The sequence below is a fragment of the Labrus mixtus genome, chromosome 16, assembly GCF_963584025.1.
Source record: "Labrus mixtus chromosome 16, fLabMix1.1, whole genome shotgun sequence".
Taxonomy (NCBI): domain Eukaryota; kingdom Metazoa; phylum Chordata; class Actinopteri; order Labriformes; family Labridae; genus Labrus; species Labrus mixtus.
This window is the reverse complement of record NC_083627.1, coordinates 14,611,857-14,629,814: the sequence shown is the minus strand read 5'-3', so window position 1 is coordinate 14,629,814 and position 17,958 is coordinate 14,611,857. Positions and strand designations below refer to the sequence as shown.

At 41.9% G+C, this 17,958-nt stretch overlaps 1 protein-coding gene across 1 annotated transcript in view; it reads left to right on the top strand.

Moving 5' to 3' along the window:
• The first annotated feature begins 1,784 nt into the window (after positions 1-1,784).
• Positions 1,785-17,958, top strand: part of LOC132991454 (growth factor receptor-bound protein 10-like) — a 43,723-nt gene continuing 27,549 nt past the window's right edge. The window contains exons 1-5 of the mRNA XM_061060227.1: positions 1,785-2,054; positions 4,747-4,854; positions 11,582-11,675; positions 17,203-17,455; positions 17,626-17,749. Of these exons, the coding sequence (XP_060916210.1) occupies positions 4,804-4,854; positions 11,582-11,675; positions 17,203-17,455; positions 17,626-17,749 (522 nt within the window). The 5' untranslated portion in view covers positions 1,785-2,054; positions 4,747-4,803. The remainder of the gene's footprint in view (positions 2,055-4,746; positions 4,855-11,581; positions 11,676-17,202; positions 17,456-17,625; positions 17,750-17,958) is intronic.

Sequence of the window (17,958 nt, the reverse complement as noted above, 5' to 3'; positions counted from 1 at the left end):
CATTTCCACCAAAAAGACCATCTAATGTTGAATCTCACATGTGATCGCACTCTGTACTTCAAACACAACTGACAGAGTAGATTTTCCAACTCCCATGTGATGTTTAGGGTGTTTGATATTTTCCATTTTTTTCTAGTGTAACTCTTGGTTGGTGTTAACATTTGACCAATGCAACAAGCTCTCTTTTTCCTGATAAACGTATAAGCCTCACATAATGTTTCCTAAGGCTCCTGCTGGCTCATGTGATGAGCGTGAAGCTGTTTGGGAAATAGGACCAGGCAATGGCCCGTAAACAGGAGGCTTTTGAAGGCAGGGAAACTGGCAATGGAAACATATAAGTAGTAGAGTGGCATCAAGGAAGCTTGAAAAACAAAGAAACTCTGCAAGGAAAAACTAAAATCTCAAACAATGATTTGACAAATAAAAGAGCAACTAAACACAGGAAATGGTAAGTCAAGGCATGGGACTGATAAGTGAAGTGGAGACAGCCAGGTGAGCAGTTTGGTTGGAAAATGTCAGGTGAATGCATGGCTGATTCTGACTGGCAACAGGTGTGCAGCTGGGGAAAAGAGGGAAAGTAGGACATTTAGTGCAGAGGAGGCTAGCACAATGGTAAGAGACCTTAGGAATGTTACTTGTGTCAAAAAACAGGCAGACAGACTGATTTTTTTTTTTTTTTTTTACAGGTGTTGGAATATAAGATAATGTTCAACTTTGTAGGCCATATACTGACAATATTTGCATTCAAACAAGAAAAAAACTGTAGTTGTGTTCGATAAGAGGACACTAATGTTAAACAAGTTCCTCTTGTAACCCTTCTAACAACCCCAACATGTTTGCAGTGACAATAGTGAAGTGATTGTCTTATTTTTACCACTATCAACAGATTGGCTTGGTGTATTAGCATTCCAACAATTAAAGCTTCTCAAATGTCATCACATCTGCAGTTATTTTGTCTAAAAAAGGACCTATTTCTTTAGCCATTTGTAGTGAAAGTGGGCTGCTGAGGTGTACATTCTTAAGCAGAAACCAGAGAGAGAGAGAGAGAGAGTTGGGATGTCATGCGAGAGTGGGGAACAGGTTAGATTTGAACCCAGGCCACCTGCTTTCTGGAGAGCGTTTAGCCTCTGTACATGGGGCAAGCATACTAACCCCTAGGCTATCTGAGTTGACCTATACAAATACAGATTGATTAATTGATTGATTGATTGAGCACAGGGAGTAATTTTTTTTTAACCATTATTGCTGTGTAAGTGTGTGTGGGATACTATACCTAGATAAACTATAGAGCAGGCACATTTGTGATGATTTCTGCTGATGTAAATGTGCAATTAAATTTGGCATAAAGGATATATGCTGCAGGCATCAGGGGAGGCAAATGATGTACACCTGCAGTGACGCCAGATGGGTAGACTAGTGACTGTGTCACCTTAGCAGAGAGAGGATGCATCTCTCGACTCCAAGAGTTAGGACAGTCAGGTCTTGAAAACACTGGGAAAAAAATTCTCTAAGTCTTGAAAACGTGTATGACTTTTGCAACACTATGGAAATGGCAAATTCAGAACTTCAGGGCTCTATATGGATAGTGTTCCTTCCTTACTGTGTAACACGTGAGAATCCAACTGATCACCAGCTTTAAAAAAAGTTTTTTTTTTTCCCTGCAGAGTGTAGCTAGGAGCAGGGCGGGGCGGAGAGAGAACGTTTCGTTCAGAGAGTGCGCAAGTGTGTGTGTGTGTGTGTGTGTGTGTCAGAGAGGGAGAACGAGAGATGTGTCAGCTGGTCGAAAAGTGCGAGTTGAGATCAGCGCATGTGTGCATGTGTTTGGATATGTGCAAGTGTGCGTTGACGCGGGAGTGTGTGTGTGTACGTGTGCAAGGAAAGCGTTTCGGGGGTGGGGGTGGGGGGACAAGGTGTAGACAACAGAGCAGCGGACAGTTTTTGGGGTGAAGCAGTTTGAGTGGAGATCTAGACGAGGACAGTCGAAGCGTGCCGGGTGTTGCTCCGTCGTGCGTCCTGGACACGACTCTTCAGCGGCGAGCTGCCTTTTCATTACAGTAAGCACTCTTGTTTCTTTGTTTGGGAACTCGGTACAGAATGATTTTTGTTACACTCACAGGCCAAATCTATTCCTCCCATATGCTGCTGCTCATGCATGTTGCAGAGGAGAGGAGGCGCTTTTACCTTGTGTATATTTTCGCTGAAGAATGAACTACAAGTCCTTAAATCCACCATGGTGGGCAATAAAGCCCATGAGGATGTTGACTTACTAACCAGAGAATGCTTCTGGGAAAGAAACGTATTACTTTTGCTCACCAGTTAGATTTTCTGACACTAAATCAGTGCGGCACCTACTACTGAAGGGATGTAAGTTTTGATGATTGATTGATTAAAGTTTTCAAGGCAAAAACAAACAAAACTCTCTCCAAAACGGATCAGTGTGAAGACACTCGCATAAATTAGATTCTGAACTTATGAGGTTTTCCTGGTTTACAAAAGAGTGATCCATCATGTCAAAAAAAAAACTGTCCAGTTATTGTACTTTTTCTTCTGTTTGTTTCCAAGTAAGTGAATGATCTTGCCTTGCAATAAGGGACTTTTGCCTCAAAGAGGATAAGCTGTGTGTGTGTGTGTGTGTGTGTGTGTGTGTGTGTGTGTGTGTGTGTGTGTGTGTGTGTGTGTGTGTGTGTGTGTGTGTGTGTGTGTGTGTGTGTGTGTGTGTGTGTGTGTGTGTGTGTGTGTGTGTGTGTGTGTGTGTGTGTGTGTGTGTGATGGTCTGTCATAAAGCTCCATTAGCTGTGACTTAATGTAGGCTAATCTCTGCACGCTGCTAAACTTCCTTCTTCCTTCCTTCCTGGTGCATACAGAAGACTACAGGTCTGTTCAGGATCAGGTAACATGAAGGCCTCTAAGAGCTTACCAATGGCCCTCTAATGCTACTGTGTGTGTGAGGTACAGGTGCAGTGTACTACTAAACCGGCATTGTAGTGTAGTATCAGCATCTGATGTACTTTGAAAGATATTGGAGCATGGCATGTTATATCCACACCTACACACTCACTCACACACACACACACACACACATTTGCCATTATTAACTTTTTCACAGCCCTGTTCAATTTTCTAGAACTCTCTGTTTGACCAGTAAAGGTGAATTACCCGCTTTCTCTGCAGGAGGAACCACAAATGTCAGCAAATGTCAAGCAGTTGGAGCTTTGGCTTTGCTTTCAGGCTTATTAGTCTCACATGGAATCAGCCCTGCTTGCCCTTTTGGTCAGCATTTAGATTGTTGTAAACACAACAGTAAACCTATGCAATAATGTGTGAGATTTAAAAAAAAAAAAAAAAAAAGGTTCAGGGGAGAAAAAGTGGGGAATTATCAGCAGCTCAGAGGCTGGCATTTCAATGTGTGTGCAACTGTGCAGTGTGCACACACATTTAGACACAGACTCTCAGTCAGCAGAGCGACCTAAAGATAGAAGAGCCCCAGTGGAAACAGTAATTAGTGGGGTGAAAAAGAGGGAGGAGGAGGAGGAGGAGGTGGAGAAAGATATATTGTTTGAACCATCTGATATCTGTTATATAATGATCTGTACAATGGAGACATGCTGGGAGAGAAAGTGCAGAGTCAAAGATGGAGGGGTGCTATCAAGTGGGATTGTGTGTATGTGTGTGGGTGTGTGTGGGTGGGTGTGGGTGTTCGTGTATATTCAGTTTGATAAACCCGTCTGAGGAGCAGTATTGGTTGTAAGTGTAGGCTGCAGATGTGTCTTTAATAGACACAAATGCAAATATAAAGCTGAAAAACATTAAAAGTATTTGTATTGCAGTTTTTTAAGAAATTGGGTGGGCTAATAGGAGTTCCTATCCTTCCCACAGGAAGAGGGGCTTTTCTAGCCAAACCAATGAAAGAAGATAGAAATATTGTTCCATTTCGAAATTATATTGGGTCAAGGGTCCCATTAGTCTTAATTCGTTATTGTCTGCTTTCTTCCACTTTTGGAGGCAACATGAAAACAGTTGCTTTGCAATGTGTCAAAATAAGTGGATTTGCATCCAGCGCTTTTCCTGCACTCCTTGAAATAGAATGTTATTGCACTATAATGGGTATCCTCTTTCCAAACAGAAACATGAACCTGTGCACCACATCCCCTTTTCACTTGCAACAAATAATGCTGCACAATGCAGCCATAATAGCTGACTCCTTTTAAGAAGGGCTCTTCCCCTCTTCCCCTCTTTTGTGTTCCCTATTGGTCTGCAGGTATTGAGTGCTCTTGTGTATTGCCGTCTTGGAGACAATTTCTTGTTTAGTCTGAAGCCCCAGGCTTTGTTTGGAGACTTGTGTGTGTGTGTGTGTGTGTGTGTGTGTGTGTTGGTCTAACACAATGGCTATGTTTACATTGGATGTAGTGTGCGGGTTAATCCGTGTGCGCACATTCATTTGCTCATGCAGGCTTAGTTTTCTCTTAAGCTGAGAGAGGCTTTTTGTTTAGTAGCCTTCCTTTTGGTAATCACAGAAGATACCAGTTTTACAAAATGTTGCATTTAGTAAAGCACAGATCCCAACCCTCAACTGGGACAGTCTTTTCTTTTGACTCTTATTCACTTTTCAACTTTTATTTGGTGTTTAACCTCATGATTTCTTATTGTCTTTCTTCTCCTGCAATTTTCATTCAGTGAAATTAGTGATAAAATGTTTGTGTCCTCCTTGCATTCAGTCTCTGATGTGTCTTCTCCTGTCATGTTCAGGGTGCTGGTAAGTCCAGTGAGTGACATTCCCAACAGAGGGAACCCTGAAGGAACACCATGGCCTTAGCGGGATGCCCTGACTTCTTCTTACGGCACTCAAACTACAAGGTAAATTTTATTTTGGGGGTGTATGTGTTCTTGTCAGTGGGCCCTGGCAGCAGGTTAATGTATGTTACAATATATGTTAAAGTTTTATGAAAAAGTTAAGATCCAACAGAGCTCAAGCCTGATCTACTTTGAATGCTTAGCTTTTTTTGTATGGAAAGCGCAGGCTGGACTCAAATCTTTGGCCACATTTTTTTTTTTTTAGCTTTGACAATTGTGAACAAGAATAAACAACAACTTTTTTCATTATAAGTGTTGTCCAGGGGTTTGTCAAATCAAAATGTATGAAATGCTGGGAGCAGAGTTAGTAATTAAAAAATTATACTGTAACATGAAACTTCCAAACTTGTGACTTCTGGTGTAGATTCATTGTCAGCCTTACATTTACCTGGATATCATCTCACAGCATTTTCCAGAATTTGTTGGCTTTTAAAATGGTGTGCAATATTGTTGGTAAGCCCCCCCCCCCCCTTCCCCCAGGGGTCCCATGGCCCACTTTGGGAATCACTGTGATATATGATATTATACCTATTATACCTTTAATGAGCGCATTGTGAACCTAATTGGGAATTTTGGGCTAGAAAATCAAAACAGTGAGCTAAAGAAAACAAAGACAGTGTGAAAATATGTGAGGAGTTGTGAAGTAGTTTGAAAGGTATTATGAGTGGGACTGTTCCTATCACATGAAGGGAAAAAACTTTTGAATGAGCTTTATGCTGGTAAAGGGTTAAGGTTTGAGTTCAGGAAGCCTGTAGTCGGAGAAGTCTTTGCAGTTACCTCTCTCAGTATGTGTCACAATGTGTACAGTGGCTCTGTGAGTCTGTTGCTTCACAATGAGTGACTCCCGGCCTAGTTGGGTTGAAACAGAGTATCTGTGCAACACAACAGACCCACTTCCACTGTCCAACTCTTGCAGAATGAGCCCTTTGTTTCTCGGCTCGGATTTTCTCCTCTCCGGCTCTCCAGTAACCTAAAGAATTTGGCTAAAGAGCGTCATGGAGGTCTATAAATAGAGTGCTAAACAAACAACAATAACAAGCAGGGGGCTTTGTTGTGTGACAGGCCTGAAAGCATGGGATTGATGGCATGACGTCTTACTGGGACCAGTGGGGCGATGGAGGTGACGTAGCTTCAGCTGCCTTATTCCTCTTAGTCGAGGTACAAGAATGCAGCGCCCTGCTAACCCAAACCGTGAGACCAATGAGCCCCTGTTGAGCTGACATGAAGTTGGATTGGTTCACTTTAGCTTCCAGGAAAGTGTTTTGCACCAGTAGAACTGCACTGAATAGTGAATTGAATCCCCATAGAAAACAACATTCCTCCACCCTGCATCTACTGGGGAAAAAACAGAGTTTGATAGTTGGAGTGAAAGAAGTGGGTTACAACATTTCTGTGTGTGTTTGTTATGTAAAGCTTGCCAGTTGACATGACACAGCATGACCACACACATACACACACACCCGACATGAAGTCTTTTGGTTCCGCAGTGACTGTAGGTTTATTGTGCATAGATAAGGTGCAAATGAGCTCTCGTTTCTGCATACTTACATAACGCTAAACATAATGCGGGGCATGTTTGTGAATGTGGGCAGCGTTCCAGGCCTGTCTTTCAAAGACTGTGTGCGTTTTGTGTGTGTGCACGTCTGCCTGATGTCTCAGAGTAAGAAGCCTACAACTCTCGCTTTCTTTCTCCCTTTTCCCCTCTATCTCCTCAAGTTAATGAGTCTGTATTTCAGTGTCCATAAACTTAAAACCTGCCAGCGCCGATACCAAAGTCCTCAGTTGAATTATCACTTTAACCAGTCAGAGGAGCAGAATGAATGAGGAATTTAACAGAGCCTCTCCCTCAAACACAAGCAAACAGTCCTGGATATGCCTATTTAGTCCGAGGAAATGTGAGGAATATAGCTCCGTCCTACATTTAATTCAGGGAGGTCAATATAGTCAGAGGCTACGTGCAACAGGCGTCACTTGGCACGCTCAGTCTCACAATTGTGCTTTCGAGGAAACTCAGCCTTTGATGCTGTGTAGGAAAGGAATGTTGTAATGCTGAGACGATAATGCTAAGGGCTATAGAGTGAAAGATGAGAAGTTTTCTCATGATGAAAGATAATGTCAAGTTGTCTATCATTGTTGAGAACCCAAAATGAGTTTTTCTTCAACTTCTAATGACTCCAAGAACCGTGTCTTTTGTCTAAAGAATATAAACCTGACAGATTATATTTCCATCCAATATTCCATCTTAAAATGTATGTTGGTCTGTGTTGGGCACATTACTGACAATTAGTAACTAGTTACAGTCACTAGTTACGTGTTTGCAGCACTGAACTCGCTGACAACTAGTTTAGTGGAAGTGTGTTCTTGTTTAGCTCGGGGCTTCGTTCTTGGGAGAGGGGTTTTACTTCCTTCACATAGACGACAACTCACTCATTCTTTAACTCGAGCGGAGGAAAATAATGTTGGTATTTCCGAGACAGAATTCTCACGGCCGTATGATCATCCCCTGTTGTGTTTGTTTACTGCGCGGGACGTTCTTTCTCCCAGGATGCTTTTATGCTAACGATAGCCTAACCTCTGAAGCCGCTGAATCGATGTCAATACACCTCAATGTGGTGTTGTCGTTAGCTGTTTCACATAACGTAGTGAGTAACGCTGGCTTTTAAGTGTCAGTCATTCTAACGGCCTTATTGGATCGATAAGAGGTGTTACACCACGTAAGTAAGTCAGCGTCGGCGCAGACTTGCTGTTGGACGGTTTATTAACCCTCTCTCACTCCAACCGCAGAGGTTTTTGACAACACTCGATGTGGGGTGACAGTGTTTAGGGAGAGGGTGTAGTCGGGAGTGATTTGAGAAAGGCCCTTCCTGTTGCGCAAGAAGCAAGATGACATTTTTGGCATTTAGTTAAATGTCTCAACAGTTATTGGATTGATAACCACATTTCTTTTGACATCTGTGGAATTCTTTCTTATTGGGATTTCACTATTAGATATGTTATTATTTCATAAAATCATGTTACTTACTAATAGAGATGTATTAGTTACATAGTGAACCAGTGGTGACCTTTGAGTGTTATGATCCTGTTGTGAAAATTTAAAACACAAGGCTTGAGGACTGACCCACAAGCCAAAGATTTAAAGAACAAAGGCTTCCTTCATGTACTGTACCACATTTACCCTTTTAGAACTGTGATTATCAAGAGGTTGTTTCTGAATTACTATTGGCTCCTTGTGCAAAAAAAAAAAAAAAATCCACATCTGGAAATTGCTTTTTCTGAGAAACCATGAAAGGGAGTTGTGTCATCTTTTTAGTGGTCGGAATCTTGCAATTTATCGCAAGATTCAATTTCAATTCTCTGGGTCCCAATTAGATTCAGATTTGTATTTTCGATTCAGACTGATTCCTGATACATAATGCATTCCCTTTCTGTTACAAAGGGGTTCATATTTTAGGATCTCCAGTCTGATGTGCTCTAAGAAGCTGCAAATTATTATTTGACATTAAAAAGAACAATAAAATGTTTTTAAGATAAAACAGCTTTTATATTGGTAAAGGTTTTATCAGCTCATTACACAGAAGAAAGCCTAAACCAGCAAAGTGATGCCGTGTGGGTTGGTTATCAGTTTTTGATTGTTGTTCCTCTATGTTTGCCACAGGGGGCAGCTGTGGCTCAGTTGGTAGAGCCTTGTCGTCTCTCAACCAGAAAGTTGGGGTTCGATCCCCAGCAGCTCCTGCAGCAACATGTCCGATTTATCTTTGGGCAACCCCAAATTGCTCCCGCTGCTTCGTCGTCGGCGTATACGTCTGTATGAATCGGATTAGTTACGTCTGATGGTCACTTTCCAAAGCAACCTCTGCCGTCAGTGTGTGAATGGGTAGTTATGAAATGCTGTGCAAAAGAGCTTTGAGTAGTCAGAGGACTAGAAAAACACTATTCAAGCTCAAGTCCATTTACCGTTTGCCATTTTAATTCCGGTTAGCCGCTTGGGGGATTTAAATAATTTACTACGAGTTCATTCATTTTGAAATTGTCATGTCAGTTGTACGTTTATAGTCAATATGTCAGACACAGTCAGTCAGAGCTAGCTAATGTTGCTAATGCAGCGAGAGTGACTAGTCAGGACTGACACGCCCCCTGCAGCAACCAAGCAAGGTGGAGACGGTGCACACAAGAAAAAACCAGCAGTGGGTTTTTTTTTGTGCTAAGACTGGCTGTTGGTGAAATTGACTTAGAATTGATAAAAGTGCATTTTGAAAATGTCAACTTATGATGTTTTGAATCGATTCAGAATCTTAGAAATGAACAATCGATTATGACTTGAATACATTTTTTCACACACCCCTATCACACAATATTCATCAGATCTCATCCCTTAAAGACCTAGTTGACCATTCAGAGTTTTTAGTCACGTGACTTGTACGTAGGCCTGGAGGTCAACATAAAAGAGCATAGGAAAATGGCGGCCACCATTAAACACTCTGTAGAGCTGCAGCACGGGCTCGTTAATGTTTTAATGTTTTCCTGCTCTTCAGCACAACACATGTTTACATCACCTGACGACCACAGAAAAACAGAGTAATAAAGATCAACTGTGAGTTTTGGTTGCAGCACTATTTCGATCACTAAAAACATCAAAGTCCTTGTTAGAAGTTCATTTTCGCTGATGTTAACATATATCAAGTGGAGAATCGTCATACCTACCCTGCTAGCAGGACAAAAGCCCACAAAATTACAGAGAGCTATAAATTTGGTGAGGGGCAAGATATTCCTCGTCATCAAAGCGTAGGGGATTGCTAATGTTAGCTAGTTAAAGTTACCTCGAGTTAGTACCAGCTGAGCTGTCACTTTCAGTCAATGTTCTTGGGCAGCAATGTTGGTTAAAAGGCAGTAATATGTTGCTCAAGTAAACACAATATAATATGGCAAGTAAGAGAAGAATGTTCCTTTGTTCCCTCAGGGGGAAAACAGAGATAGCATCAATCTACAACCTCCTCTTCACTGGGTTTTCTCTCGCATGGGATTCTGTTGGAACTACAACCCTGGCTTGTCTCCTCGTCAGTTAGTGCATCATATTGAACAACAGCAGTCTTTCGTTTAAAAAAATAAAATATTAACCTGGTTAAAACACATAGTTGGCATCTGAGTCCGTAAACCTCTCTGTAGCGAGCAGCAGTATGGCAGCCTTTCTTTCCTGACAGGTGGGCGGCTCCAGGAGTGTGTGACATCGAGGTGGAATCATTGTGCGATTATTTTAAACTGTAGAGTCAAGAAAGATTGTTAATGAAATTCGAAGAAAGGGTTTTATGAGACTATGGACTCTTTTGCCATGAGAGAGCTGATGAGGGGAGGGGGATATACCTGGGTTTACTTGTAGCTACATTAACACTGTTGCTGCAGAGCTAGGACACCATCCTGCCTCCAACTCCTCACAGTGTACACGATTACACTGTTGTGTCGAAGCAGAGCAAATCCAATGGCAGAAAAACAGGCATATATGTTACCAAGCTTTACACCCTCTTGAATTGTCCTGAAGTCTCTTCAAATGTATAAAGCAATGATACATGATCCAAAATCGTTATTGCAGCATTAGGATAACTGAGTTATATCGATGCCGAATCTTCATTGCTGAAGAATCATATTTAAAGTCACCGTGTCTTTGCAACATTTAATCCATGACTTCCTATAATACAACCCAAATCCTCTGTTGTCTTCCAGGAATAGTGAGACGCATTCAGCGAGTTGTATGAAAAATCAATACTCCTCTCTTATCAATATAATTAATCCTGAACCAGCAAACAGTTAAATGACAAGCAAGCTCTGTGCAAAGAAATGTGCAACGGAATCTCGCTACCTGCAACAAAATGTGCAGCTTACGAGGGTAATGCCAGATTATGTTGTCAGTTTGGGCAATGCTCATTGTCATTGTGCATGCTGGTTTGCATTCTTCACATGATAAGTAAGATATACTTTGTATCAGAGAAGGATTACTGGACGAGTTGCTCCAGCTAGTCTGCTCTAGCTGAAGCCTGCAGACTTTCTTTGTCAGCCATCAGGCCCGGCAGCCAAGTTGCCTTCCTTGGAAAGCTTTTGGCTGTTGCTTCTCAGAGCTATAAATCTGACTCAGGGCATTTATAGATGTTTTCGTAGCACTGAGGGGAGCTGTGAATGTGTGCGTATGTGCGTATGTGCATACATGCACAACAGGACCCCTGGCCAAGAACAGTTCCTGGAAGCAATGCTTCCGCGTTCTTCTTTTTCCTAGAAAAGAGAAGATTGAAAATTTGTTTGGCCATTTTCCCCTCCCTTTCTCTTCTCCAGCTTTTTCTTTTTTGCCTCCAGGCTGCTTCAAATTAGGCAATGTTTGAGGAACTTGGCAGGGTATGTGTGCATCTCCAGACGTGTGAGATTGTATAAGTGTGCCTAAGCTGGTATGTTTTTGCTCTAAAAAATGATTGATCTGTTCTTTTTTTTTTTTCTATCATTACCTGATGTGAGTTTCACATGTAAGGAGTTTGAAAAATGAGTATGAGAGGGGGAGGGGTCATAAGGCACCGTGTCATACGGTCAAACTGTCACTGGCCCCTGAACCTGCAGCTTGATGTTCCTCGAGAGAAAATAACTTTTACTGACCCTTTGAACTTTGTGAAAATGACATGTCAAAACACTTACGCTTGTTTTTATTGCACAGTCTCTGCCCTTCTTTTTTTTTTTTTTTCCTTTTTCTCTACAGGAAAGCGTGGATCGCACTTCTTCACACAGGTCTGAGGAGCTGATTGTTCCAGGCTTTCAGGGCCCAGCCAATCAAAGTTTGCCACATCAACATGGTAATTTTCCTCCACACTTTAACCAAACTATATCAAAAGTATTGACAGATTTCAATCATAAATTCTGTTGTAAAACAAGTTGTAAAAAAAAAGTTGACTCCGTTTTTTTCAGGTTTCACATATTTCTCTTTTTCATATCTTCTTAACGGGCTCTCTCTCTTGCCAAAAACTATTTGCTGGCCCACTGAATGCGCGTCCTGTCTTCCTAGAAATCTCCCCCTCTTCATTCCTATCTCCATCTTCATCTGGGACATTTTCTCCCTTCATCAATGCAGGCTGGGCTTTAAGTGTAACCCCCCCCCCCGTCCCCCCAATCCAACCTTCACTGTTATTTTTTGTGCTACTCAGCAACTTTTTACAACCCCCCCCCTTCACAATATGCACACACATACGTTAACCTGCTGCTAGTATATTCCCAGAAATCCCTGCAGCCATCGTGGTGGAAAGTCATGGGAATCCTTTTGGCAAGCAGCCAACTTGAGGAGAGGTTGTAAATTTTCCCTCCCTGGCCTCATTTTTTTCTCCCTTTAGTCGGTGGTTAAATTGTCTGCTTGGCTGATCTGTGGTGGTCATGCTCGTGTAGGAGAATTAAATATTGCTTCACGTGAATGGGGTGAGAGGTTTGGGTGTTTTTATATAGGCCTGTAGGTCAGCCAGTGCCAGGCAGAGGGGAGTTTATAGAAAGTTGGTCACAGGCCTGTGGGGTTGAGAGTTGAAGGTACGCAGGTTTGCACTCAGAATACAGTCCACCACATCTCCATATTTTAAGGGGATATTTTCTTAATTTGCAGTTCCATCTAGACCAAATTAATGATAAAGATTATCAAGTGAACTGTACTTTGCACTTTGCGGATGGTCTTGTAAAGAGTTTTACATAATTTGAGAGAAATGTATCAAAAACTAGATTTAAAAAAAATCTAAGAAACAATGGACTGCTAAAAGAATTGTTTCTATATCTGTATAAGTGATGTCCTAATGATGTCAAAGACATCCAGCTGATGTTTCCTTCTGACTTTGCACAACAGAGAAACATCCCATTAAACTCACTGACAGACATGCTGGATATAGATCATGCTCTGCTCCACTGACCTTCCCAATATTTAAGCCAGGGGTCTTCCCACGCCTTACGATTTCCTGAGCTGCCACAAAACTTGCAGCAGTCGTGGGGTTAAAAGGAAAATTAATACATTTCTTAAAAGTACCTTTTGCTCCGCTCTGCTCTGCTTTCCACAGCAGTTCAGAAATTGCTTTCTTTTTCTCTAATTTCCCAGGCGGATCCCTCTCACAAAATGCAATGCGCTTGTCCTGGAAATATCTGTCAACTTTAGTCCCACTGTTGTTTGCTTATTTCTGGCAACAGATTGCAGACCAAATACGACTGGTAAGGGCCTGTTTTGCGCAACAGCGTTGAGGCAGGATGTGACACATTTACGTTGAAGAAATATTGAAAATAATAATTTTAGCCTAATAATTAAAAAAAAGGCAGATTTCAGCATCTTTTTTGCAAAGCTGCAGGGAGCCACAGGAGAGCAGCAAAAGAGTAGCATAGAGCTGTGGTATGCAGACCCCCCCATTTAAGCTAACTCTGTCTATCAGATATTATATTTCTTGATACAAAGAACAAAAATGACTGACTGAAAACTTGCCAATATACAATATCAGATTTGTGATCTTATCTATGACGATTTTTAGTTTTGTGTGGTGTTCTCCAGAGTTACAGGAACCTGTAACGAAGTAATTGTTAGAGCGGGAAAGCATTTCTTGTTCACTGTAGCCGTCAGATTTACAAGATCAAATGAATGAGTAAAATCTTTTTCACCCAGAGAAAGCGTTCTGCAGTACAACATGTGGAAACTACAGCAAACAAATGATATACAAAAACAAAATCAAAGTAGATTTCAATCATGCCTGTTTCATAACTCAATAGAACTTTGCCCTTGAAAATGTAAACCTCCAGCATTTTGTTTGACCTCTTGACTGCTGACAAAGACGGATAATTACAGGTTGTCATGACGCATACTAACTCAGATCTTGGAAAAATGAACTTGCCGGCTACACATATAAATACAACGAAAAGCTAGCCCTAACCTGAAGTGTGACAGAGAGGTCAAGACATGACAGGGACAGAAAGGACGGGTTCTCACGACAGGAAAAAACATGAGGCTTGGTCAGCTCACCTACACGCCGGTCTGCTGGGTCCCCGACGGCCTGATCGCACTAAATGGCTTTGCGACGAGCGACGAGCCCAGAATAAACACAGATTTAACCTATTCTCTATTCTCCCCATGAAAAACAGTCCGAAGTAGTTTACAAAACAGACAGATAAGGACGATGAAGAAGAACCTTACTGTTCCATAACACTAATAAAGTAAAGAAAATGTATCAGTTCATGTATATTCAAAGTTGACAAAGTTAGGCTGGAGAACATTTTTATTCAATAAGTCCTTTGACTTTCCCAACTAATGCCAACAGTGCAATAAGGCTAAGCCAACAACAGGAGGAAAGAGAGGAATGCCAATATCATTATTATCCTCTTTAAGCAGCACTAGGCTTAATTTTTCTGTGAAACTCTGCTGGGCTTATCGGCCTTAATCAAAGAGCGCTAGTGAAAAGCTGCTGAGAAAAACCTTCCCTTTTCCCCAAAATTAAGAGGATAGAGGATATTTTTGGCGTTGTTAAAACACTGGTTTTAAGTGAAGCCACTTGGGGGTCTGTGCTTAGAAAGGGACAAATTGGAAACTCTACTGAGAGAAAAATTGAATTGGAACTTACATGTGAGCAAATTATTCTTGACAACCTCCTCAGCTCTCAGCCTATTAACATGTCTTCAAGTAACTCTGGACACAAAGAAATCTCCAACTACAGCAGGTGTTGCTGTTCAAGGCTGAATAGCTGTTTGCAATAGAAGAAGATACCTGATAAATGTCTGTCTGTAAAGCCAACTGGGACTTTCAGTATCTTGGATCTGTTTAGTATTTTTACATAACTGTTGTTGTCATTTCTGGAACAATTGAGGGCGTAGTTTTGAATTGTAGGTCTGCGTTAGGTGGGGATGTTTCTTCTCAAAATGTTCGATGATGAAAACGTGAGACGACTTTGGATTATTTTCAGGATTTATTCGGCCGACATCAGACAAAACGTAACATGAAAAGCCATTCAGCCATTCATGCTAACAGTCAATTTCCATGTGGGTGCACTTCTAATAGACTAGAAAGAAGCTCACAACATTCACCTGGCTGCTATCCAAATATAGATCTGCTGCTATGAAGTGTCTAACGCATAAATACGCAAACCTAAAGGAAGAATGACCCTAGACAGATTTAAAATAATATATCCACAAAACTACCAAGATGAATGAATTCATGAAAAGTTGCATTAACTATCAGTGTAGTACATCAAGATGCAGTAAGACCTATTTACACATGTTAGAAAAGCACAGGTGTATTATAGGTCGGTATTTCCTTTATTTTTAAGCTGGTATTCTGTAACTTTATTACATACAGATAGCCATGGTTGCTCTCTTCTGCTGTATGAAGAGTTGATGTGTCTATTTTGAAAAAGGCATAGTGTATTTTGCAGCTTACGTAAGAGCCATGTCTGGCTGTCCGCATGTGCTCTCTTGGTCTCTTCCAACTGTGTGCTCCCCCTCTGTGTCACCCCAACCCATGCCCTACTCATGAACCTCAACATCACATGACCCCGTGTCCCGGACTGTCCTTTATGTGTGCATATGTCTATGTCTGTGTGTCTTGCATACCTCTTTGTGACTTGAGATCACGTGGGGAAACTCCTGCTGTTTGGTGAAGTGTGTGGTGTGTGGTGTGTGTGTTTGTAAGTATATTATGCAGTGCTGTGTGCTTTTCTTTTTTTAATCTCTCTTCTGATTAAATGCACATGCTCATCAGCGCTGCATAGCGTACATGGCGTCCTAGGTCTCTCCTGTCTGTGTGCAGGCATGTGTGTTTTGGTGTCCTACTTTTTGTCCTGATCATTTGGTCACCATATGCCATGAACAGGCTGGTGAATGTTACCAGAGTGCTGTAATTTCTTCCTGCAGGAATGTCAGGAATTCTGTGTGTGGTGTTGGGGTGGGACGCACATAGGACGAAAGGGCTTTGGACACACACACATCTACATACACACAGATGCAGAAAGGCAACACGTACTGCGCTCCACTTGAGAGGAGGTTTAACACACCTACTAACAAAGTACAAAGAAAGCAACAGTCAACAGTCTGTTTGGCTCTCAACCCTAATACAAGCTTTGAAAGAGAGATTTCTATCCGGCTACTACACTTTTTCCTTAATTTGAAGAAAAGAAAGGTGTGAATGAAAAGCAGGTCGGCGTAGCTCACACTCAGCCTTCCAAACTTCAGTTACATGTAAATAATAATTAGTAAGTAAATAGTTAATAAAGGTAGGTGATTAACAGATGTCATGCTGACTATCCTGTTAAAGCACATCTAGAAGACCTCACAACTTTGTTTACTACAGAACATTTTGAAGAAATCAAAGCTTTGGAAATCAACGAGGAGAATAACTTTACTAAGCGCCGTGTTTGCTCTCCCTCTCCTAGGCCACATGTGCTCCTGGCAATATTTTTTATTTTCACTGTAAACTGTAGTAAAACACACCTTGTTAAAAGATTTTGCTGTACCATGGTTACAGTATTAAGATTTACTTTATTGATCCCCGCAAGGGGAAATTTCTGTTTTTACACTCTGTAAGTCATGAACACACACAGACTGAAATAAACACACACATGCACAAACAGGATCCTATGGACAATCACTAATGGAGAGATGTCAGAGTGAGGGAGCTGCCCACAGCGGGCACTCCTGAGCTGATGGTGGTGGGGGGTGGGGGGTGGGGGGGGTGGGGGGAATCAGTGCCTTGCTCAAGGGCACCTCAGCAGTGCACAGGAAGTGATCTGGCACCTCTGCAGTTCCCAGCCCAGATCCCTACAGACTGAGCTACTGCCGTCCCAACAGTAGGGATTTAAGGCCAATATGCTAAGCTGTATGTTCACAGTAAGGCAACCTGCTCAACCTTTTTGCAACTTAAAGCAAAAGCTTTGACCATAACAGGATTCCTTGTGTTCCTTCTTTTGTATTCACTATCTGTCTTTAGCTCTAGAAATGGAAATACAACGCATAGGACTCATCATGAGTGTTGTAGAAATGTCCATTAACAGACCTTATAGACTTGTTCTGTCCTCAAATTAGCCTTTCTTATCAAAGAGACCTCTGGGAAATAATGAATATGATGTTTTTGAGTGTAAAGTGGTTTCATAAAAGTAAACCTCAGCATATACACTTATGTCTATACTTTAATTTAAAGAGGAAGTTACCAAAGCCAAAAGCCTGTTAAAAATGTTTTTTTATTCACAATTAGCTGCTGGTAGGATATCAAATATTCTTTCAGACACTTGATATCTGATGCCCTGTAACATTAATGTCTCTGTCTTTCACTTTCTCCAACCACATTTCTCCACCTCTGTCAATCCCACCCTCCACCTGTTTCCATAGACGATGATGTGGACTTGGAGCAGCTGGTGAATGACATGAACTCGTCCATGGAGAGTGGGTACTCTACGCAGGCAGACACTGCACTGCTCCTTAATAACGGCCACGGGCACACCCAGCATCACCACCAACTCGTGCACCCTGCCTTCCCAAGACATGGCCCCGCCCAGCGTCGTCACAACCCACACCTGCAGCCTTCCCCCCCGTCGAAAAAGAACCTGCGACAATCCCAGCCCATGCACATTCAGGCAGTCAGGTGGACACCCAACACCTGCACCTTGCATTCATCTCATTGTTTAAAAAAAAGAAAAAAAAAACAGAAGATAGCTTGAAGTTCTGTGCAGTCCTTGCAGTTTACAGTATTTTCACTTTCACTGCTCAGCCAGGATTGTTACAGAGTGTGTGTGTGTGTGTCTCCCTCTGCAGGTGCCTGAAGGAGGAGCAACTTCTGCGTCCAGCTTCCATGCCAGCCATCCCAAACCCTTTCCCCGAGCTCTGCAGCCCAGCAGGCTCCCCCGTCCTCGGCTCCATACTGACCTCTGACAACTGCGTAAGTACACCCACACCATCTTCCCTCTGATATATTATACACTCATTGTTTCAACCGACTGGAGGATACATGCACTCTGAAGTGTTTGGAGGTTTCTGAGTAAGTGGCTACTTTTCAGTGGTGGTACATATAAAAATGACTTACAACTTTTAAGATACTTGATTACAAGGACTTTGCAAATACAGAGAATATAAGATATTCAATAAAAA